The sequence below is a fragment of the Rhamphochromis sp. 'chilingali' genome (assembly GCF_963969265.1).
Source record: "Rhamphochromis sp. 'chilingali' genome assembly, chromosome: 8".
Lineage (NCBI taxonomy): Eukaryota > Metazoa > Chordata > Actinopteri > Cichliformes > Cichlidae > Rhamphochromis > Rhamphochromis sp. 'chilingali'.
The window spans coordinates 13,209,360-13,235,439 of record NC_137935.1 but is presented as its reverse complement, the minus strand read 5'-3'; the positions used below and the strand labels follow the sequence as shown (position 1 = coordinate 13,235,439).

Sequence of the window (26,080 nt, the reverse complement as noted above, 5' to 3'; positions counted from 1 at the left end):
CTTTTCCGCTGCAACAAATGAAGAATGGACATGGGCATAATTTTTTACTCTTTATGGCCAAAATGGAATTTAAACCATGTCTGTAATTGATTGTAAAACTCAAATAGTACACATGAAAGCAATCAGAAGAGTCAGTAAAGGGGAAGAAGATACTTTTATGGGGACATAAAGATCCGTTTCCAACTAAAGTAAAGCTATGCAGGTTCTTTTAATGTGCCGCAGATAGTTACAAGAGATTGTTTAATTTTTAAGCTTCATTAGATTTGAAAGTTGCAGCACTGTCTCATTTTCTATAAAAATGGACAATAAAAGGACCAAAATATTAATCTAAAACACAAGCTTAGGTAAAAAGGTCCAACTGTAGCTCAAACCTAACCTTTGAATAGGGGGCACAGTGGTGGGGTGTCTAGCACTGTCGCCTCGTGACTGTGTGAGCTTCCTCCCACAGTTCAAAGACATGCATGTTAGGTTAATTGATGAATCTAAATTGGCTGTATGTGGGGATGTGAGAGCGTGTGGTTTTCCTATCTGCTTTGTGTTAGACCACCTCGCTGTGGTTTATCATGTCTTTGCTTTAATGGATGAATGGAGTTTGAAAAGATTCAAAAAGTGTCATAAATTAAATATCCAACCAAATATCTCCCATTCTGCTGTTGGAAAATGTACAGAAGTGTTTTTGCAGAACCCTATGAAGTGAGCTGTGGACCTATTGGATAAAAACACAATCATCCCTTTGCCTAAATATCTTATAAAACATTTGCCAATTTTGTCTCAATTAGCACCTGAATTCTTGACTTGACTAAAAACAGATTTGTGAGGTCACAGTAACCTTATTTACCAGCAGATTATAGTAAGTTCACCCTTGAATCCAAGTGAATATCTGACAGTATTTTCCTCAAGGGGTTCTAGAGGTACTGTGCAGAGGGAGATCCAGAGAAATATGGATGCCCAAGGCCATGGCTGTTTCTGTCACACAGTCCAGTCAGCAACCCTTTGGCAACCTCTAGTCGCTAGGAAAAATGTGCTTCCCTGAATCGTTGCTGGATGTTGGAGGCTATTGTCAAGTGAAATCAGTCGCAAAGAGCCTGGTCCACAGTCTTGCAAGAGGAGTCACGCATGGTTTTCATGTAACATGTTGAACTGTATGCAAACAGTGAAACTTAGACAGAAATTGGTTAAAAAGCCCCTTTTCCATTAGTACCTACTTGGATCCAATCCCCACAGTTCGCCACTGTTTTCAGGGTTTTCCATTAGGTCATAGTACCTGGTACCAGGTACTAAAATGGTTCCAAGAGATCCGAGCAGGTACTAAAATGTGAGGTCGTCATACTGCATGCCACCAAATTGGCTGGTCAGCGGCAGCACTCGATGAGTCATGAAAGCATCTCTCAATGAATATCAAAACCACCATTTTTTAAGCCCGACAATGAGGGAAATGCAACAAAAACAACACTGTGGTCCCCGAGTCTGAGAAAAAGCCACAGACAGAACAGCATGTATATCCATCTTTGTTTTAGCGTTCATGACGCATACAAATTACGTCATGGGATGCTCTGACTCGTTGCTATAACAACAGCCACACACATTAGATGGTACTCAATTGTGACGGAAAAAAGTCGATCCAATCCGAGCTGACTCGTGGTGAGCTGTGGCAAGTTGACCAGAGTTGTTACTAATGGAAAAGGGGCTATAGTGGTCACAGACCTGGTTGCCAGTCATTGTTTAAGATGTGCCTTAAATGTGGGATAAGTAGAGCACTCTTTTATTACCACTGTAAAAATTCAGATATTTAATTCCCTTGACTTACAACACAGTTTGTGCACATATGAGGCAACATACAGTTCTGTTTTTTTTCTATCATACATATTGTTTTAATATTTTTTAAACAAGTGAAAGGACTTTGGCTGACATAATTCAATAGGTTTTTAAGAATCAGAGATACTATTTTAGTGTATTTTAGTGTAAAGATTGTTGCATTATCTGCATATATTTGAATATTAACATGTTGTCACATATTGCATAGATCATTAATGCGGCACCATCATTACTTCCTATGAGATAAATATGATTTGATGATCTGATCATCTGATGATGATCTGATTACATTTTTCTAGAAAAATTTAAAAGTGTCCATTTCAATAAAAGGAGCTGATGACTGACGCTGTTAAATTCTTTCTTTACAGTAACCATGCAAGTGTTTATATGCATTATATGCAGTAAACATTTAGCTTTTTCTGTTAAATGTTGCACTATATAAAGAATCGAAATTGAATTAGATGTAAATTGGATGTAAAGTGCTGCAGCCATGGTTTAGTTTATTAGTGAGTAACTCTGCTATCTTAGCTATAGGGGTTGGCCTTTTTGTTAATGAATTACTAATTCTGAATTCTACATCTTTTATTTTTGTCTTCAAAGTAGTTTTAGTAATTCTTGGCAGTTTTTCCCCCATTCTCCTTTGTCCCTTAAGTTATCTGAATAAAAACATTTGTTTCGCCTATAGTATGGTCTATTACTTTCGCCAGAATATTTGTCGGTATGCATAAAGACCATTTTTAAGCAATCTGTCCCCACCTTTTATCAGTATTCCCTTTTCTTTTATTTTGATTCCTCCTTCTAATGAAACACTTCATTAATTTTTACAAGAAATAAATCACACCCGCTGTCTATGCCCCCATCTGTAATCACTTCAATCCAATCAGTCCCTTGTAGAGCATTTTCAAGGTTTTGCTGCTGGCTCTTTGGGACAGTTTTACATTTGGATTTACCTTTAAGTCATTTTATAGTTTTAAATGAATTTTAAAAATGCTTTTTGTGAGCTTATCTTCCAAACCAGGCATACCAATCTCAGAAAACAAGCCCAGGAGCTCCATGTCCCAAACACTCACCATCAGGATTAGAAACCAATAAACCAAGACCGATCACACCACTAGAAGCAGTCCACAACACAACAAGTGGGCACAACAGCCCAGAAGCACCTCTACACCCCACAGCCTGCCCTGAAAACCACTGGGAAAGCAGACCAGAACACCGCCGGACCACCAGACAGACCAGCATCCACATCTATGCCAGGAGCAACATCAAATTACAGCTCCACCACAGGTGACTGTATGACGTTCATGCTGATAATAGGTGGCTTTGAGCCTGGGTTGGGTTCTATATAACCAACCAGTATTATTAGTGACAAGCTGTGCAAATCCCAGACATAAATCATGTGCTTGTGGTTGTCTCCTTAGATCAGTGTTTCCCAACCACTGTGCCGTGGCACATAGGTGTGCCGTGAGAAATGATCAGGTGTGCTGTGGAAAATTACATTGTCTTCCACTAGAGGGCAGTACAGCCAGTGGCTCTAATTAATTACATAATAGTCATGCTGTGAGTGAGACAACGCAGCGAGTAATAGCAATAGATAAATATTTGAAAAGAAAATATGACCTGGGTCCTGGACAAAGTTCCGACCCAGATGAAGGCCCTAGCATGACTAGTGGTCAGAAGAAAGCAAAAAAGTGTGACCGTGTGATTTTTTTAATGTGAAACATGTGCGTGGCTCCAAAATGTTGGAAAACAATGCCTTAGATGATACCTTGATATATCCACTGCTTAGAAACTTGGAAAATTAGGAGATGTTGGCTTCTCAGATTCAGTTCTTCTTTTGTTTTTACAAAAGTGATGTGCTGACAGCAAAAATATTCTAGAAAATAAGTTATATTATAATCCAGTTTCACAATGCATATGTAGCCATCTTGCCTCAACACTGCTGCCAGGAAATCACCAAGCAATCTCTAGGCCTATGTCACCACATTTCATGCATTTTCATCAAGTAGTATTACAAAAGAGAGAGACGCGATTTGAGAAAAAGGAATGCTTTCATGTCCTTTATCTAAATAGAATTTAAAAGCTGTTGTTCCGAGGGGTTAAAAATTTCAGCTTTCTACCCTAATATCTGCTGCTTCACCTCAAGCAAGGCTGCTTTCTGATGATTCAAATAATTCCAGCCCCTCTCCTCAAATGGAACATTTTGATGGATTATGCAGTGTCAACCTTCACCGCGCTGAGCACATTTGAATAAATGTAGATTTGAGATTTACTGAAAGATGAGGCCAACATGTCAAAGTGATACACAACTGAATGCAAATGCTCTGACTTTGAAGCTCTAGCATTTCGAAAACGCAGAGTGGAATTTTACAAACTTTTATGTGCCGAATCTAAAATCTTTTCTTTTTTTCTATGTTAATTAAATTTATTCAGGTTGTTGTCACACCACGTATTGGCGTATTCCACTGACAGGCAGTAATGAAGTTAATAGTGATTTGCCCGTGCGCTGACATCTATTGTATAAACTGTCTTCATTACAGGAAGGGTTTTCATTCGCCATCATATCATTAGAAATTCAAAGGAAAGAGTTTTAAATGTGAAGAGATTCTGTTAAATTGGCCTGAACGTACAATATAAAAAGGCAGAAGGAAAGAAAAACTCATTTGCGCAAAACAGTGAGAAACAATCAGCATAAACCTTAGAAGATATGACATTTGGGTACAAGTGACAAAATTAAATCATGTACAACAATCCTATTACACATGTATGCCATTTGACAACCCTTAAGTCTACTGATATTTGAACCAGAATAATCCATGTTGTGCAGGTCCAGCCTATTTATTCATGCACAGATTGTGATTCTCTCAGGGTTGGGGAAATCAGCTTTTGCTTCAATACCGCTTTTGTCACATGCATACTTCCCTGCCCTCGCTAACTACACTATCTCCCTGCCTGTTCAAGCAAAACTTTATGCTAAGTAAATCATTTACATCTCCCAAGCAGCCTATCTACATTTTCCAATAAAACCCTAAATTGATGGATGTCATCTTAGTGCTCACAGGCAATAACTCCTGCTGCTTCGAAATAACAATATGTTTTCGCTTTATGAGGTCTAGACATGCTATTCTTTTTAATGACATCCCTAGGCCAGTACTGTTTACATTTATTGATATCTGTTTTTAGACTGGAGCAACTCTGCCTTCCTTAGTGGTTTTCTGTACAGAGCTAAGTTTGACTTACGCTGACAACAAAACTTTTCATTTGGTAAGTTTTGACCACAGAAAGAGGCTGTAAAAATATTTTGTTCATATTCTTTTCTGAGATGCATCCTGTTGATGTTTTTTTTTTAAAAAAGAGTGCAACTTAAAAAGCAAAACCTTAAAAGTAATTGATTTGGCAATTTTACATGTTATGGAAATTAAATTAAACTTTAAAACTATAACATATATTTGCCAAAGCAATTGGGCAAGTAGCTAAATTGCATATCAAGTGGAAGTAGTATAATCAATGAATATTCCTCATGTGGTTTCATATGCACATTGCTTGGGAGTCTTCCGTCATATTGGACATGATACACCCAGACGTTGTATGTGAAAAATATGTAGTCCCGATTGATTGGACAGTCATTTATAAAGAAGGCTATTCACGATAAACTTCCTTATGAATTCTTAGGTCCCTAGGAAACTGCCTAAATCAACTGATCTTTGCAGGGAAGACACCAACTTATGTGCAAACATTTGCTGTGCCTATAAAACTTGAAAAAATGCAAAGCAAATTAGAACTGAAGAACATTCCCTTTCAAAGTAATAGATGCACTTTAGCACTGCAAATGACATGTTTCAAACTTTTACTCTTAAAGCAAATGGTCTCCATTTCTAGTTTGTGTCACACTTTTAACAGTTTCGCTACCCCTCGGAGAGTACCTGCTAAATGTCTGTAGAGAAGACAGCATGTTCCACCTAAAGTACGAGTGAATGCAGCAACCTACTAGCGGCCAAATCAATTGCAAGAAGGTTTGGAAAACATTTTTCCCAAATGGCCAGTGATTGCCAAGAGGTCATTGCCAGGTCTAAAGTTTTGTGTGACTGGGGCTTCAGTGATCAATTTCCCAGCAACTACCAACAACCTCCAGAAAGCGCTCACTCAATGGACACAGAATAAACCCTCCAGACGTGTAGGGCTGCTGCGTTATCACTTGACTGTACATTGTCACTATAACTGTAGAAAGTCACGGACAAGTTAACATCACATGGTTGGCAGGTATGTGTCTGCAAAACTTCACATGACTTATACTGCATGTAAAGCTTGATACACAAGCTGAATTCTGTTTTTAATAAAATAATTTCACAGGTTTAAAAGTATACTTCTAGTTACTGTGCCAATCATCACCACCTTAAAGTAGAGCTAAGTTACAGGTAGCTAGCTAACCTTAGCCGTAATGCTTGCTAACAGTAGGCTACCGTTGCAAGAAATTACTGCATTTTCAGGACAACAGAGCAATGGAGGACGGTCTATTGCAGGCATGGATAATTCATTTTCCTAAGGGGTCACAGGACAAATTGGGACTGGACGAGTAACCTAACTTCAGTTCTGATCATTATTAATTTGGTCTTTTTTTTAAGCTTATTGGTATGGCCCTACACAACAGTCCCAGTTTATCATGTAGTCCCTTGGGGAAATTAATTGTGCACTCCTGGTCTAGTGTACCTGTAAACACTACGTTGGTTATGGGTTTCTAAATGCTGATGAAAACATATTTATTAAACAGCTTCTTTCATGAGCCGAGTCTGACATAAACACAGAATTTTCTCTCAAATTGTAAACAGTTTTAGTGATTTCAGCTCTGAAATTTTGAGATCAATGCCATTTTTCTTGTTGCACATAAAAACAGGACTGAATTAGACATAAGCTATTATCATGCATTATCAGCGAGCGCGTTAGCAGCTGATAACAATCAGGGTCAATCACATGAGCTCCTCTCATCTCTTTAAAAGCATTCCTCTCCCCATAGTGATGTATAATTTGGCAATGCCAGAGAGTTCAGAGGAGGTTCTCCCAAGAGGAAATTTATAATTTAAGGATGCGCAAGTGAAAAAAATGCAGCTAGCAAAATAAAGTGCCACAGGCGATGTTAAAATCCCAAATTTCCAACATGAACTAAATATGCAATTTGACATAATATAAACCAAATAATGGTGAACAACAAAAATGCAGTTTATTTTTTGTAGTTTAAATTTTTCACATTATTAAGGAACATTTAGTTAGATTTGGTTCTGTCTACAAGCAGCTAAGTCACTATTGCCAAACTGGAATGGAAGTGTTTGTGGCAGCACAAAGTGACAATTCCGGTAATGACCCTGTTTACGGCTCACAAATAATGATCCTGTGAACCCGTGTACCATCAGAAAATAAGACAGCAAAATTTTGTGGCACACACCCGGATGAAAACAGAGCCCAGAGTTCACAGGAAGGAAGGAAAAAGCATTTCCGTAAAGTGCACACAGCTACCGAGCAACTATTGAAATGACTGATAGCTCTCACAAGAGAGGGAGCAACACTGATCCTTACAAGGAAAAACAAAATCCTAATATGACTGATAGACAAGATGACAGACAGACTAAACTTCAGTTTCTGCACACACAGGTTCACACAGTGTGCTACAGTGTCCACATATTTTACTAGTTACTGCCTTGTCCAAAAACTAGATCATTAACACACTTAAAAATAAAGGCAAATTAAGCGCAAGAGAGGTGTTGAACCTTTTTGTAAACAGTAGCTCCCCACTAATGAGTACTGGCATGTCTTCTCCCTCTCTGAAGAATGCAAAACCAATTGAAACGGGTTTAGAGAGGGCATAAATTTCACAATGACCAATTAAATTCACAGTGTTTCAAAACTAGATGAGACCTGATTACACAAAAGAACATGAAATCAAATATTACTGAAGTGAGAAGCAGACTTTGTTGTTTCTTCACCTTGCTAAAGTATGGAGTTCTGGTTGTAAGCTACAAAGCCATCCACAAAGACAAAGGTCCTTCCTGATCAAGAACAGCCACTAAAATGTACGAATATGTGCCACTTTGCTATTCTACCTTTGAGCTGTCCCGTTGCCTCCATACATCTTCTTATGTGTTTATCGAGTGGCATATAAAAGTATGTAAAATGAACACTATGTAGTGCATACTAAAACATATAAAGGCAAACATTACAACAAAAAGGCTACCTTTAGAATAAAGGGAATACATGATTGACGTCTTGCTCCCATAAAAACGACACCTAACGACCTCCACCGTATCCTCAATGATGAGTTTTGAAACCTCAGTATATGTCAATAAAAATGTGGGTTGACATCCATTAGGATAGTTTCCAGATTTTGCAAGGGTAGCTGTATATAAGCGGACGTGAAATATGACAGAAACCATAACGTTCAAGGGTTAATCCTATAGGTTCTCAATAAGTAAAGAGTTAAGCTATAACTTTAGAACAGTAAATGGCAAGCATGGATAGAAATTTGGGTTATTTGTTGTGGATTTGAATAAATGAAAGTTCTGCTTGTTAGTAATGGAAAAGGGAAACATTCAGTGGGTGTGCCCTCCCACAAATAGACTCCCACCCCCCCAAAAAAAACTTCATCACAAATTCAAAGCATTAAGACTGTGCACTTTGCATATATTTATATATGCAAATATAACAGCTCTTCCATTTTTGCCAGAATTTGTACACTGGTGGAACAAAGAAAAAAGTAGAGATGAAAGAATTAACTTGAGTGAAAATCTGACATGTGGAATCGGCTTATCTTGACAAATGAATAGCATTAATGAAGGTATGCAGCTTAGATCCATGTTCCTGTTTTTTTAAGCTCTGAAACTATTTTGTGCAATATAAGTTGCACTTTTAATAGGAAAGTTATAGAGGGTTTGGAAGCAGTAACACAAGAACAAAACAAACATCAACATATAATGATAAAGCAAAAACATGCATTCTGGCTCCATTAAAGCCCCGCAGTTCATTAAGGGAGTCTCAAGACGGTGTAGATCCCACTGGGAAAACAGAAAACAGCATACAGCCACATACTGAATGAAAAAAAATCATAAACTAAATAATCATTACAAGAATACAAAGAAACTGAAATCTAAATTAATGCAATTAAATTTCGTAAAATGTTTTGGAGGCTTTGGCTTCAACACGTTGGTCAGTTTGTTTGGTCCATTAAAACACAATCAGCAGTGTATATATTTAAAAAAAGATAATAATACTTCCATATATTTTGATAAGATCCCCAACATCACTAACTGAACTGAAGCCCCAAACCATGACCTGACTGGTGTACCTCTCTCCTGACCTCCATGTGTATACTTCATTTTTTAACCAAAGCATTCAAATTTGTATTCATCACTAAGACCTGTCTTATGGAGAGACACATCTTTGCTGGACTTTTTCCTATTTCTCAAGGACATGACTTTGAGATACTGCTCATCTCCTGTAGATTGTTTTTGTAGGCCTGACACCTCTTTTTCTTGTCCTATACTTGTCCAGTTTGTCCCATTTTTTTAAGAACACACCGCACACCATGTTGACATATGGCAAGTTTTCAGTTAATAGCTCTTTAGGAATCAACTTGTTGTTCCAAAAATACTATTTTCTGCCTGTCAAACTGTGTTATCCTTGACATTTTTCATAGATTCGACTAAAGAAACGGGTACAAATGAGTGTTTTTGTGACAGGCTGCTAGGGAGAAGGGCTTAAAGATACAATTTAAAAATGAGACTTTGATAAGTTGTTATGTGCAGACACAATACTGGTTCATCCTTTTAGTTAGGTGGCTTTTCTTAAGCTTAAATGAGTCATAGGTCAGTATTAGCAAAAAACAACAAAAAAAACTAAGTGGCATTTCTTTTTATTTTTCAGTTAATTGCTTTGATATTTTATCTTTATTTGACAGCCACTGCAGAGGTAGGGGAACTATGGAGTGAGCAACACAGCAGCATGACATCCAACATAGGTCCCTCATCTAGTAGAATAGTGCCAACAGTTTGCCAATAACAGAGATATTTAACTTATTTTTCCATTAATGCATTATTATTACATTTCAATGGCCTCGGTATAGTTTCATGTTTTCCTGCATATAGCCGACACCAACACCTCTGCACTCTTTCAAATGAACATGCATGTGGAGAGCAGCTATAATCCAGCACTGTCACAAAACAAGAGAAAACAGATACAAGGTATTTCTTTCTGTTAGTTGCATTTTTAAATGGGAGCCTAACATAACAGCGTATTTCCAGATGCTAATTAATCATCTCTTCTCAGCTTTATTTTGTTCCACCACGTGTTTGGTGAAAAAATTTGCTGTTTGCAGACAAAGACAAGTGGAAAATAAACTCCCCCGTGTCTCTTTCTTTCTCCCTCGCTCTCTGTCTCACAAGCAGCAGTCGTGCTCTTGTGTTTGGGCCACATAGTGTGCACTTTGGTGGGTGGATAGTAATACCCTAACTGAGTTCCCCACAAACTCTTCATCCGCTGCCCACTCTGCTATCAAATGCTGGCAAATATGCAGGGGAGGTAGAAGGTTGCCAGGTCCTATCATCTGGGAACCAGAGTGTGCATGTATATATGTGGGATTCTCTTAGGCCACATATTAGGCCTCTTGGATTTTATTGATTGGTGATGGTATATATACTCAAGTGCCTCAAGTACTGTATGACTGAAACAAGTACATACTGGGTCTTTGAGAACTTTAAGCTATGCTAAGATCATTTTATTTTAGGGAATATTTACCAAGAATAAAAAGTAACTAGATATGATAAGATGTTTTTTAGCACCACATACAGAATCTTTTTTGTTTAAAGCGAGTGTGCAACATGAATTTAATCAGGTTTTGCAGCGCAGCGATACTGATAAAGTATATTCAGTACAGTTGGTATGCAGACTAAGAAAGTCTTTATTTTTGAGGATGCTGTTGATGCGATCATTCGCACACAAAGAGAAATTAAAACTAATTGTGTGAAACAGCTTGAAGAACTTTTCAAACAACACAAATTCTATTTTCAATCGTTGGACATGGATTTGATTCTGAAATAGAAAAGCTCCCATGCGTTAAGCTCACCATCTGAGCTTCAGGGCAGCTGATGGCTTAATGGCTCGGGGTTAAATTTCCTTGTTAGCTACAAACAGACTGTTATTTGGAAGCCATTGGATCAAGCCCATATTTCCTTTCAAATACATTTACCTGTCATCTCAGCTGTAAACAATGTGACTTTGAGTTTCCCCTTTCCATTAGCTCTATTGTCTCCCATGTCTCGCCGCAGTGCAATGACTCAAGTATGAAAAGTAATCAATAGGCTTCTGGTTTGGGTGAATGAGTCTTAGTGCTTGGTTTGCACAGTCTTGATCGGCCTGACAATGACAGATTATAGTGCTGTATCTGAGGGTAATTAAGATGGGTCTATCGTCACGCTGATAATTCAAGAGCATGATGCCCCAGAGGCTGGCAACACCAACCTGTCAGACAACAACTCACTTCTGAGTAAACAGCATCCGAATTTCACCTTGAGCAGCACTCACTGTATGGATTCTGCAACGATGATTAGCTCTTACATTTTTATCCCTACTACAGACTTACTTTCATCAGGTTAAACCAAGTGTATCTGAATATATATATACATGCCTAATTATATTAAATTCAGATCACTTATTTAAAGGGGGCAGCCATCTATCCGTGCATCCATCCAAGTAGACTCTGGGGGCAACAGCCAGTCTGTCAAGGCTGGCTAATAATATGTATGATATTCCACCAAGTAAGCGATGTTAACCCAACCTACAACCCCAGAACAAATGTTTCTGTTTAGAGCTGCTTAATGTGTCCAGTCAAAGGATGTATCTCTTCAATCAAAGGAAATCTTTTAAAAACTAATACCCAGCAGCGATAGAGACTAGATCTGCATACCGACTTAAAAACAGCGGGGATACAGCTAGCCTTGCTTTGTCGAGAAATATCAAAATCTACTTACTATGTTCTGTATGGTTCACTATTTCATTGGCTAATTTCTTGAATACTTTAATCTAAAGTAACATCACCAGTTTGATTTTTATAGAGGCTTAAGCACCAAACTATGCCTTTGTGGGTGGTACTACCTCATTGGAGTCTAAAAATGTCGCCTTGCTCTCGTCAGTCCAGGGTTGATTTTTGGTCTGGATTACACAAACAACCTGCAATATGTTAATCAGTGAACTTTAAAGGTGTTGGCTGATGTGTTTTTCTAGCCTTTATGCAAAACTAAGGCTCCATATACATAAATAAGGCCAACAAATATTACAAATATTTATCACTGTCACCAAGTGCAATACAGCAACAATGTTCAATCAGCAAACAGACCATTAAAATCAAGTCAGCTACACATCGTCAACATCTAACGTATATCAGGGGTATATGTTAGATGTTTTTTCATCAGTTAAATGAATAAATCATTGAAAAAATACTGTTTTTCATGCTTTTCAAAAGAGATGATTTTTTGCTTTCTTCTGCTTTGTAACATTTTATCGAATAGCTAAACCATTTTCAAAAACAGTTGGGAAAGCAGCATTAAATTTAAAAAGAGGCATAATTTTGGACTATATGTTCTCAGAATAAATCATATTCTGGGAATATGTCTGATTTCTTTAATACATGTTTGTTCTTTCCAGATGACATCACTGAGTAAATCAAATTAGGAAAGCTTTAAGGTGCAATGGTTGCAGTGTTAAAACAAAACTTAAAGTACTAAGGTATTCTAATGTTGTCCCAGTGTAAGGGAACAACATTTCATCAAGCTTGAATAAATTCATTCGGAGCGTGCCAACAAGAAAAGCAGGGACTGATTCCACAGGAGGGTGCAAGGCAAGAGCCATCCTTGTCTTAATATGTTACTGGATATGCACAAGCTGACAATCTTTGATTTTTCCAATTTCACTATATTCTCAGAATAAAGTGTGATAGCTGCAACAATTGTCTTTCTATTAGAAGAGTAGGATTTATTGATTAGTGAAATGTTTGCATTCTGCCGGCACTGAGGAATAGTTGTATTTTTGATTTTGTAAAGCAGCGCTGCATCACTCCCACTTGTATGCTGCTGTTTACACTGGACTCTGAGCACACACTGGTTATTTTATCAGGCTCAGATCCACCCAAACAAGCCACGAGAGGAGAAAGAAAGGAGCTGCTCCATTCCTGATGTCTGAAATGCAACTAAGCTCTGCCAGGGGAAGAGAAATTCCTGCCTTCAGACTTCTAAATAACCTGCCATCAAGCCACAGTGGGCAAAGTGGATAAAACCGGTCCAAGGAGGGGGGGTGGGCAATATTTCCAAATGTGGAAACGTAATGATAAACTGAATCCGGGTCATTTTTCTTAGCAGATCAAACAAAATCTCCTCTTTTATAAGTTAAATTGGAACCTTTTTCATTCTTATTCCAGCAGTGGATTAGAGGGAACTCGATAACTGAATTTATTGATTAGGGATGCAGTCTACTCTAAGAGAAAAAGTCCTTTCTCCTCCACATTCATCAACTGTTATTTAGTCCTAATGTTGTGAGTTATCATCTGTGCCATCCACCCTCGAGGTTCTCTCTTTGTTCAGTCCTTTTTGCCATGACTAATCTAAAGACAACACAATTTGTTAAAATATTATTTAAATAATTTGGGTTGCCCATAAGAAAAAGCATTGACGACCTGGATAATCATCAATAGGAAAATCCTTGCCTATTTTGATCCCCGTTTGGTTCAAGCAGTGCAATTTTTGATGGTTTAACACTGAAATGAAATACATCATCTAATATTTTGTGAGAATCACAACTCAGATATTGAATATGACACATGGATGAGTGGACAAATTTTGCAGAATGGCCCTTTGGGTCCATCTGATCTGTGTAATTTCTGATAATGTGAAACGTCTCCCCAGAATCTGTCAAAATCCAGCAAGAGGACAAATGCAGGAGGACCCAGCTTAGCTTGGTGGGTGCAAAATGTGAAATGCCATGATGGCCAGTCGATTGCATGTCATGTTACAAACTCGTAATTTTTATAATGCTGCACAACCCTCAACCATACCGAGGTTAAGAGCGAGTTTCACCTCATTTTTGAGCTGTACAGCCCACAAAGTGACTGTTTTGGTTGGCTCTCACCTCTCAAAAGATCAACATTCGAGATCAAAACGCAGACAGACACAGTCAGAGACTACCTGATGAACGTATTTGAGCATTTAGCAGCTAAAGAGCAACCAACAATGCAGCTATAAGAGAGGAACATTTGAGCGACAATAATTTTTTTAATAAAATAAAATCATGTTTATGCAGAAAAATAAAAAACTAAATGTCAACACAGTCCAATATCTTTTATCATGTTTCAGAGTTTTTGTAGAATTTGTTTCTCATGGCTATATACAGTAATAAGATTTCTCAGTATTTATTAATTTGAGCATTTGTAATTTATTTCATGTGGTCTTCCTATTCATTTGATATTAAACGTCTTTGCATCAGAGAGAGCCAAAAAAATGTGAATTTACATAAAATTACTGCCAAATCTTCAAATGTATATTCAACAAAGAGTGGCGTGCAGTTGCAACTGTACAACAACAAACCACCCCTCCTTGGCTACCCAAAGCCATGTGCAGTAGATGTTTAGCTATGACACGGTAGAATCGCTGTAATTGAATAAGCATCTCATTCAAGGTGAGAAGGATATATTAGAAAGCACAACAGCAACCAGTTAATGTCAAGTAGCGATCGCAGTAGATATTAGCATTGCCACTGTTTTAGATTGAATCATATTGCACTGCGGTAAATTCAGAGAAGGTTTAAAGGTGTCAAAGTGAATCTATTACACCGTTACTGGCATCTGTGAAGTTGTATTTGGCAAAATGAATAGTCATACTGACACCACCAACCCAAACCTAACTTTAGCAAGCAATCAATCGTGTTTTGTGGAGGTTTTTTCATTGTTTGTTTATTGTTTCTTTTTTATTACTTTAACGGTTATGGAGGGTTTCTACCCACTGGAGTTCTTCATTTCCAAAGTGCTGTGCTTTGACTGCTCCACGGCCTTAATGGTGGCTTGTAATTGCTCCATCACCCACACTAATGTGCACTCTATGCCCCTTTCAAAACAAAATCTTTGCATTTACTTTTTTTTTTGTCATTGTGGTCCTGATTGTCAGCGTCTAAGCATCGCAGCCAATAGAGTGAGGTCTCCCAGATCCAGGGAACAGAGAGAACAATGTCATATTCATAAGCAGAGACATCAGCACTCCTGCTCATTACCACAGCACTGTGAATGGAGGCTTCTGTCCCCACAATCATGAAAGAACCTGTCATCTGTCTGTTTCTCCTAATTGACTGTTTACTACATTTCAACACAGACAGACAGACACATTTTTGATCGGCCTCAGTTTGTCATTCAGTTGTACATAAATTCCTTACATAGAAGATCCACAGTTATTTTTTTTTATTTTTTTTGGTGGCAGGCTGGTTGGGGGTGTTGGTAATAATAACTACACAACTCAGTGTGATGTAGGTCTCCAGCACTACCTCCTGTGACCTTGACAAAACAACCTGATAGAGCATTTACTTAAAGGTTCTGCTATAAAGTGTATGGACAAAAACCTTCATGCCCAGCACCCAGGGAGATACTTTTAAAGAGACGTTGGAGTCTTTCAGAAATTGAAAGGAATATAAAGTCAAGGATAGAAAGAGATTTTCAATTTTTCCCAACACGGACCTCCATAACCACCTTCTTTCTCTGTGTATATTGGCTGGCTTACAACAACACCTGACGTGAAAGGACAAGTGTTGAAGTGAAATCTGCCCATTTGCCTTGAGCTACAAGGACCCTCTGCACGTAGATTCATTTTATAAGCTCAAAGAGAGTGTGAAGTTTGATCGCGAGTGCACATTCACACACTCTGCCTTGCAGAGACTAGATAGAGATGGCTTTAACTGCATTTGATTTACAGATGAGCCCCTGCAATCTTTGCATTTTCACACAGCATATACAGTAGGAAGATGCAGCCTGGAAGTGTGATGTCCTCAGTGAAGTAATAAAACTCCAGTCTATATGATTTTCATCGTTGCAGCTCCTACAAGTGGCTACATTTCTTACATGCATCACCTGCCATTTTTCTGCCAGCCGCTCGCTTTCCAACAGTAAGATTAGCTGCCACCGCATAAAGTAGTGCCATGCATTATCCAGCAATTAGAGTGAGGCTTATTAAGCAGAGTTTAATGTAAATTTAATGAGCAATAAATTCAATTTCTTTAAATAGAAGAGAATATTATTGTTACAAATGATGTACTGTGGTGATCTCACCGTACAGGCCATGAAATACTTTGCAAGCGGGCACATATCAATGAGCCATTAAGTGCCGTATTACATTTATCCCGAAACACTGTACTGTACTGTACTGTAAGTGCTATTTTATAGAGATAGTCAAAAGAAGGCCACTTCAGTTTGCTACATAAATGGCACTAATGAACTGGGAGCTGAAACAGTTACTCAATTAATCGATTTGTGGATTCGCACAAAATTAATCTGCATCTACTTTGGTAATAAAGTAATTGTTTGAGGCGATTTTTGAGAACTAATGCCAAGCTTCACTGGGGAATTTGAGGCTTTTCTTCGTCTTTTGTGAAACTAAACTGCACATCTTCAAGCCTTAGACTTTTAGTCAGCCAAATAATGCAGTTTGATCGGGTTACCTTGGGCTTTGGAAGACTCGTGGACTATTGATCTAGATACTCTGGCAGTCAGTCAGGTAGTAGCTTTTTATTAAGCCAGTTATTTGGTATTTGTAGTTACTTCACAGAATTATTTGCTAAATACAAAACCCTAAAAGGAAATAATGAGCTGGATTTATATACTACATATATATTCAAAAAAAGTAAATGCATATATGAATAACATTTTACTGTTGTCTAACTGCAATGGTAAAATGTTCAAAATTAGTAAAATGCAGGGAAACATTACACTGTGCAGGAAACAAGTTAAAAGAGGATATTTTTATTCATTTTTTGATATTTGATCCTGTAGGGCTCAACAAAAATATGCAAAGTCAAATATGAATGTACTTCTTCGAGGCCCCAGCTTGCACCACTGGCACACACTAGCGGAAAAAAGTGGGGAGCTCAACATTCGTATGATGACTGAAGAACTAAAACACTGCCACCCTCCAGAATCCGAAGAGACAAACAGAAATTGAGGGAAAAGCAGCACACCGTTAGCAGATTTCAGTAGGATCTGTTTCAAAGCCAAACCCCACCACAAGGAGCCAGAGACAAACGTCTTCAATCACTCACTGGGTCACATGCCAACTGGCAAACCGAGAGTACCGTAACAACTGTATGTTTCCTTTTGTTTCTCCCAGACCCTTTCCTTCAGCAGCGCGTTGAGGCTTCATGACAGCTCGTATTGATCCACTTCACCATCACTCAGTCCTGACGAATGACTTTAAACTGGCAATAAGTGGGATTATGCAACCTTCTGAAATTCAACCATCTGATCTGCTACAACAGGCCGAGCCCCAGGAGACGCAGGCAGAGAAATACTGCTAAACAGATACTTTGGTGAAATGCAAAGTCTGGGCATTTCATAACAGGATGCTGAGAAGCTCTTTAGCATTATCAGTGCTTCCCTTTTCACCTATCACTATGCACATTTTGTGCTAGGAAACATCAAGTTAGTGAAACTATTCTCGTCTCACTAGTTCAAATCCACACATTCTGGATCGTTTACAAAGAAAAATTTGAAAGCTGTAAAAAGAAAAGTTTCCCCACTGCACACACAGAGTTTGGGCCTTTTTTCTTTTGCGCCCAGCACTCACACATGGACAGCCAGAGAGCTGAATAAACTAGGGTCACATCCAACCCTTTCTCGCTTGGGGATTATTACCTGAAAGAAGAGGTCACACGAGTTTCCTGTAACGCTGCAGCTCTCAGCGTGCCGAGCTTGGGGTTGTTTCACATTCACGATGCTTTATTTTATTCAACTGAGAGGTTAATTAAATTAATGTGACAAGGAGACGCCAGACAATGCTGTAAATGTCATTTAACCGCTATTCAACACAGACTATAATAAATTCAACAACTGTGAAATGAAAGTCTCAGAAGCAGTGAACTGGAAAAAAACGCAATGTCTAAAACTTCCTTTGACTAGTAACCTCATTTTGGGAACACTCTTTACCACTCGGGCAAGCACAGGCATGCAGTGATTAGTTTCTGCAGACCTGTTGATGTGTGCTGCAGATGCCACTGTTGTACAATGTGCCTGCAATTTCTAAAATAAATAAATAAAATAAAATAAACTGCTAAAAAAAAGGGGGGGGGGGGGGGGGGTCGCTCAAGTAATCTTCAAGTGTAAACCTGTCACTGCAACTGTTGCTTGCCATTTTAACAACCCGGGGATTGACAGCACAACATGTCCATCCTACCTCTGGGAGGGATTTAAAGTGGCTCCAAGCTGACATTTTAACCGCTTCACATGCGTCACATTGTCAGCGGATACGTTTTCCAGGGGAAAAAAAAACACTGACGCATGCAACTCTGATGCAAACGCGGTGGAATAACGGGGAAATGATGGGACTGAGCACTGCAATAGCCACGCACATTTAGTTAGCCCTGGTTCGTGCAGTTACGCTGTGAAAAAACAAGAGTAACAAAGACATAACAGATTTACATTTCCCAGCGTCACTCACTGAGGGGAAAAGTGAAGACTGCGGACCGGGAACACACACGGTCAGCAGCGGCTGCAGTTGTGCGGCCAGAGGACAATGTGCGAGACTAGAGCTGCAATGCGTGTTTTTCCTCCAAAGCGCACCTGAAGCCCAGACTTGGGAGATTTGTAGACACAGAGATGAGTTGGGACTGTGGAGGGTTATGCGGTATAAGCAAAGGATACGAGCGCACTCCAGCCGTGCTCTCTCTATCCTCTCTCTCAAGGCACAAGAGTCGACCACGTTTCAGTGAGCAATTGCCTTGTACTTGCCCTGGGTCAAAATACTGTACGACCACTTCACTCGATTATCTCTGGCGATACTTTATCTCCGCCTGTCCTAACTGTGCAGCGCTGAGAATACTTTTTTCTAGCAGTCCTATCTGTAGCTGTGCTGCAGTGAAAAACTCAGGACAGCACCCCTTTTAATCAGCGCTAAAATAAGCCCACACGATAAGCAGCCCAACAGTCTCGAGAAACGGCGTGAGTAATTTGGAGTCGACGGCACTATCGGAGAAATAGAAAGTGATGCTGAGATTTGGAGGGGAAGCTTGTGCGCATCTAGAGCGCAAACGCACCACAACTTCTCCCGGTACTCCTCGGGCTTTTGCTGTGGAAGGGCTATTTCTGCATTAGGTACGGACACACACGAGAAGCCCCACCAAAATAAAAACATACATACACCTACGAAAACACGTACCTTTCGGAAGAAACGCTGCTGAAATCACGAAAACAAAGAAAGAAATTGCGAGAGATCCGCTTCCCGTGATCGCCATGTTGGACACCTGCTTGAGACTGGCGGCGCTAAATCACCTAGAGACGGCCATGGGATGAAAATGTAGACACATGAGAGGCGGAGGGAGGGCTCAAGCAGGGAGCCCGCTATGATATTGGACTGCGTTGTGTTGCAATGACATGCAGGCCTATAAAACACTATAGGAATATTACAGTAATACCTGGAGACTTTACAGAAATGTAAAACAAACAGGGAATCACCCGAAAGCCCAGCAGGAATATTGAAAGAATATTACAGTAATTCCACGGGAAGTGTAAAAAACATGCAGGGAGGTGTGGTGATTTCACCACCGAGAACCACAGACACTTTATAGGAATATTATAGTAATTTTATTTTATGGTTATAGCTTTTTAGTTCATGTGAGTGAAACCAGCCTGTCCCCAGCTCGCTGCGCTTTGGCTTTATAGCTGACGCACAAATAACTCTGAGGTAGAAGAAGCGTTTAGTTTCTTATTTTTACGCAGCAGTTAGTCCAATGAGAGTAATATTTGGTAATTGAATTGTGTATTCTTATATTTACGATGCGCATCAATAACCTAAAGGAGCAACACGTATACATGGGTTATAATGTATCCACAGGTTTTAACAGTTCGTCTGTGTTTGTGTGTGTGTTCAATAACACGTGTGTTAAAAGGACCGCAACAGCCTGTTTAATTAAAGGAATAATTAGTAAAGTTTGGTGAAACGCTGTTCTCAGAGGTTTTGCTTAATGCCTACTCAAAGAGCGCCCCCTTTTCTTTAACTTGTGTATTGCATCCTTTGGTTGTGGCAGTGGTGGCGTGCTCCTCGAAATGAGGAGAAAACATGTCAGAAATCACATCAGAGGTGATCATTTAAAAAATTTGAATGGAAATGTAATATTGCAGATTATTAATAAGTGTGACCACCTGAACCCTCTGTTGTTCTCCTGCTCTATACTTTTTTTCTTTTTTTATATCATACTTCCTAATGTTTCAAGTCCCTCAAGTTATTCTCACCTGAAACATGGTACATGTGGACGATCTTGTGGGAATCACAGCGCTACAGAGAACTGTGCATGACGACGTTGAATCTCATTTCCCTTTTTCATTGTGTCAAAACAGCACAAAGGCTGCTAATTGCACAATCTATTCTCTGAGACTGCGTGTCAGTCCTCATTCCATGGATGAGTAGATAGCATTTAGAACTTCACTCTAATGCTGCAGCCGTCCCTATCACTACAGATTGAATTCCACACATCAAATTTATTTCAGATGTTATTATCTGTGGCAGCTTGCCAGTTCTGCCTGCCACTCACACAATGTCTCCACAAGGTGTTTTCTCCTCACAGCACTGGCCAGGCTGCTTTACTTTCTGACAGCATAGTATTGGTGGGCACCAGTCTGCAAAGTGCACCTGGTTGAGGCATCCTCAATAAGTCAAAATTTCATATTTTTTACAGACCCCAGCCCCACCCATTGGTTATAATTTGATTTGCAGCATGCCTCATGGTCCTTTCCACTTCATGTGCACCACAATAACCCACACCTCCAACTTTTGTTTTCTCTCCCTTTCTGTCTCTTTTCCTGTCTCTGTGATTCAGTCGACTACTGCATGGCATTTCCTTTGCTCACGAGAATAGATGGGGTTCCAGGGTCTCTCTAGGAAGAGAAGCCCAGCGTTTCTGTCTCCCCGAGCAGGATGAATAATAAATGGGAATGGATCAGATGACTGAACTGCTTGATCTGGATCCTCTGTAGTAATGGCTAACCATAGATTCTCCCTGCTATGTGTGTACGTTGGTATATGAGTGTGTGTGTGTGTGTGTGTGTGTGTATGAGTGTGTGTTGTGTGTGTTACAAGACAAACGGTCATGCACAAACTGTTAAGCAGTTTATTTTTGAGATCTTGGATGTGGGCCGAATAGTGGTGGAGCCATTTAATTGGGCCGCCATCAGCATTTTCTATTTAAATTAGTGGAGAAACTGGTAATAAAAGATTTTCACCCAGGCCTCTTTTTCAGTTAATGTTTGATTAGAAATGCAATGGTTTTAAATTAAGATTTCTTTTTCCCCCTGGTATGAAATCAATCAAATTAACGGAAATTGAATTATTTGAGATGGTAATCTATTTAGGCAAAACCATTCACCATGAAAATGTTTTCCTCCTGTTGTGAAAGGAGGAATAATTGAATCAGACCCTTGTAAGTGACCCTGAATGGCTGAGCCAGAACATGGTTTATTGAAATGAAATGTAGGTTTTCTTATGCTCAGGCCATATACGTGTATGTGAGCATTCACACGTATGTGTTTTCCTCACACCGTTAGCACATACTGTAGGGGACTCTACAGTTGTATGATGCGTAACGCAGCGGGATAGAACACGGGAAGAGTAATGGACTGTAATCATGCTCGAGGAAATGCGTGTTTGCAAGACTCTCTTCTGACCTATTATTCACCCAAAATTCACATTTGCATGTCTTTAAACTTATTTTAGCACAACAGCATTTATAACCGAGGACAGGATTAGTGCAAATTTTAATTTCTTTCTTTTTTTTTATCCCCCCATAGCAAATTATTACAGGAAATGATACTCCAAATATATCAGGTCATCAATTCTTTATGCCTTTGAGGGATGAAACATGTGCGCTCAATTGGTTTCCTGTCTGGTTTTTTGTCACGCTAATATACACGTAACCACCTGTAAGTCATCCTTGCTACAGGTAAATGTCAAAGGCAAGACCAGATTGAACTGTGATGCAATTACTTCCATTAATAATGAATCCTTTGAATGTAATTTGTGCTTTTTTTTTGCTTTTTTACAGTAAACAAAAACACCACCACCCTATTCCATACATTTGTTTCTTCAAGGCGCCTGAATTCATCTTTCATTCAAACCTCCGTAGCTGAATATGAACTGCATGCAGTAACGACCGCCATCATTCTCCCATATAGAAAACTGGTAAACTGTTACACACATGCTACACATGTTATCAGCCGGTGCATGCACTGCCTGATAAAGGCAATTTTGCATCCACAGACATACAGCAGGTGATTGTAATAAATCATGAGTCACGTGGTACCTTGCAGAGGCTTAATGGTAATAAATTTGTCAGGATATAGTGTATGTCAAGTTGGCTGGGTAGGCCCGAGTTTGCCTCTCTTGTCTCTATATATGTGTAGAAGAGAAATATTGTTTCATTCGTCTCATTTATATAAGTCTGAACTCTGAAAGACTGCAGGGGCTTGCACACTGCACTTGTTTGGCTACTTCAACCTTTTTGGAGCTTGAAATGATCTCTTATTGCTTTATTCTCTATTTGTTTTGCCAGATATTGTCTATTTAATACGACATATTACACATACCTTACTTTTGCTACCTTCCTTACTCTTGTCCCAAATATTGTTTAGACAGTAAATTATGAATCTGTACATTACGTTTTCATATCATTTAGGTCGATTTCTCCAAGCTCGCGTACATTTTCCAAGGAGACTTGCAGCATCTGTTGCTTTAATTTAATTCAGCAGAACAAGATTTAGTTGAAATTTTCCATATTACTAACATCCTAACAGTTTCAAGTTCTTTTAAACCTGCTCACTTGTTTCCACAAAACTGAAGCCATGGTGTTACAGCTGACTGCATCTGGATCTTTTCAAAACAATATGTCATCTTTTTTTCTTTATTTAAAAAAAAATCTGAGCTAATAAACCTTTCTATGCACCCCCTGGTTACTGCAGAAGGATCCCCTCCGGTAAAAAGCACCCCTGGCTGAAAAACTGCCTAAGGGCCCTAATAAATGTTATATCCTACAAGCTCTTGAAAGTCATTTCCTTGTAAATTGGATTGAAGACATTTAAACTGTTTATTTATCCCTGGCATAGAACATTATCCTACAATCATTTTATCATGATTATTGGTAGTAGACAGGCTCATAATCACAAAAAGAAGCAACTCAATGGGGATTGCTTTTGTGCAACAATTACAACACAGATGCTAGCCGTAGAGAGCGTTGTTTTCAAACAACTACAAATAATATATGTGAATAACAGGGGGAAAAACAGAGCAAAGCTCTTTGGTTTCATGATGTATTGCTAGTTGCGCTTTACTGGAATTATTAGCACAGCTAGAGCACTTGGCTGAAAATACCCACATACAGTAGACTGAACAGAGTAATGCAGATCGAGGCTCATTAGCATCAAACTGTCTATTTCTGCCGGGAGCCAAACGGCTTGTGGCTACCTGCTGTTAATGAAGAATATCATGCCTCTAATTTTCCACATCTAAATCAAAGTCAAACTGATTATACAATGCAAGTGATTACATCACATTAACACAGATGTATAGGTGCATTTTTAGCCATCAGAAACCACATGAAATTTGGTCATTACAGCAAAACCAAGGAAATTTAAATGTTTACAAAACAGACTACGCTGTACTTAATTGTATAAATAGATTAACGTTTTACCAGGCTCAGGCAGTCAGTTGGAGGACATTACTTCATTTCCTCTAAATAGCATGAGGATTAGGACACATTCACATATTAGTTAGTGACAAAAATCCCCCAAACTAAGCTTGTATCTCCAGTAATCCAGATCAGTGATTTCATGCATATGCTCAATTATAGCGTGGCGGCATCGACATTTGGAGAAACTACAGCAAACATAGGTTCAAGTCTGTGCTACTATCCTATAGCACCCAAAGGTAAACTTAAAGTTCATTATATGCTCTATCCAAAGCCAATCAAGTCAGTATTTTCCCCAGCCCTGTGCTACAGTTCCAGTCACTACAGTGCAAAATACACACTAAAGACCAACTAAAGAGCAAGAATCAGACCTCCGAAAATCCAATAAAATGCTTTAACCTTGACAGAGCATTCAGCAATCATCTGTAATCCTATTGGATACACAAATTAGATTCTAAGACTATGCTTTCACACATCAAAATAATTTCATTTTTCAATTACTGAAATCAAAGAGACAATAATATGGCTTAGAAACATCCAAACACTTCTTAAATTGCAAATGATTTGAAGAAAGGCAAAGGTTATTATCTTGTAACCTCTCTCTGCAGAAGAAGAAATTCTCCAGAGTCCAACCCTTGACTCAGCTTAAAACAGCAGACCATTAGTTTAAAAAAAAAGGACACTTTTTTCAGTTGAAAGAACATATCTTTGTTTTTATTTCTTGTTTATATAGCTACAAAAGGATTTCAGGTGGATTTAAGAAGGGAGATCCCATCGATTACGTTATCTGCTCCGCTGGCAATTTGGATTTCACCGACTGCTGTTGAAGAAATAACTGTTTGATCATATTAGCGCTTTAAGTGAACTCACAGAAAGCTCCTTGCAAAGCCTAATGTCTTTGATTAAAGACAAGGCTTCCACTCAGGGTCCATAAAGGCTTGATGAACATGTCTACACTTGGCAATAGCTGCATCCTCTTCTTAGGAAAAATTACATGTTATTTGCAGCACAAGCCCTATAAACAAGAAAAAAAAGAAAGATGGTTTAATTAGATAGCTAGTGGCCTGTAAACTGTTAAGGGGGCTTTATAGTGTCCTAATTTCTATGTAAATTTGCATTGTTATTATAATACTACGCTACAGTCTTGGGCTGTCTTTGTTATGCTGAGCAGGGCCAAAGGGAGACAGAATTACAGGTTTGGCTTTATTGATGTTTTTTAATGGAGTTACAATTGAGCTTTAATAGTAAAGAAACTTTTTTTTTAAATGCACCTGATTATGACTATTTAGTATGCTGTACAAGTAGATACTAAATGCAATATGTGATTATTTTTCAGGTATTCTTGGTCTGTTTGCTTCTTTTTTTTTACCACAATTTTACATTCATAGCACAAGACAACTGTTGCATCTATTTACTTGTTTTTCTCAACTATACTTAGCTGAAGTGTCCTTCATAAATAAACTGCCAAATACATATCAATACTCAAGCCCATTTCAGTCATTTATGCTGTAAAGCTGCTGCTACTCCCCACGTTTTAAATCGGCTCGGTTTTGAAGACACAGCTCATCAAGTAACAGTCTTAGCAGATTAGATTACTTTTCCTCCCCTGTGTTTAAAAAGTTCCCTTATTTAATAAATGAATGGGAAGTGTGGTATGAGAGTCTTTACAAAAACAGACAGGATTTCATCAGGTGTGAAAAGTAGTGCTTTAGCCAGGCTTAATTGGGTCTCTCTCTCTCTCTCTCTCCACTGGGGAAGTTTCACAGGGTCGGGTGGAACTTCATTTTTTCAAATCTGTCCAATTTTGTTTCCTTTCTATCTACGTGGGACAGCTACAATTAACCAAAAGCCAGTCTGTGGTTGATTATGTGCTGATGTGCACTCACAGTTATAGCCCTTTATAACCCTACACAAGGATAATTTATTTTTATTATGTATAATAATAAGAATATATTTAGTTGGTAAATATATATCAAAAGGTGTGTCCATCCATTCTCTTCCCCTTATCCAGTTCAGGGTTGCGAGGGGGAGTACCCCCTGTACAAGTAGCCACCCTGCTGCAGGCAACATTTGTTTATTTTTAATTTTTAAAATTTCACAGTCCTTTTACCAATGCTCGACCAATTTGGATGTAAACTGAACAAGCACAAGCTTTGAACACACTGATCAGATGTTGGTTTAAATGTTTATGTTCTAGCTGGTTAGTTAATTGATGTTTGTGCGCCAGTCACGCTGAGATATCTCATTGATTTTGATTGTGCGTGCAAATTAGTTTACATGAAGCCATACCGCTGGACTTCTAATGCGTCTGTGACGA

The 26,080-nt window shown here is 38.8% G+C and overlaps 1 protein-coding gene across 5 annotated transcripts in view; it reads right to left on the bottom strand.

Moving 5' to 3' along the window:
- cadm1b (cell adhesion molecule 1b) overlaps positions 1-19,384 on the bottom strand; it is a 167,385-nt gene extending 148,001 nt beyond the window's left edge. For 4 of the 5 annotated variants that reach the window (XM_080888454.1, XM_080888452.1, XM_080888456.1 and 1 more), the window contains exon 1: positions 19,248-19,384. In XM_080888454.1, coding sequence (XP_080744580.1) covers positions 19,248-19,323 — 76 coding nt within the window. In that variant the 5' untranslated portion in view covers positions 19,324-19,384. The remainder of the gene's footprint in view (positions 1-19,247) is intronic. The other variant, XM_080888453.1, reaches the window with a different exon arrangement.
- Between the last annotated feature and the right edge of the window lie 6,696 nt (positions 19,385-26,080).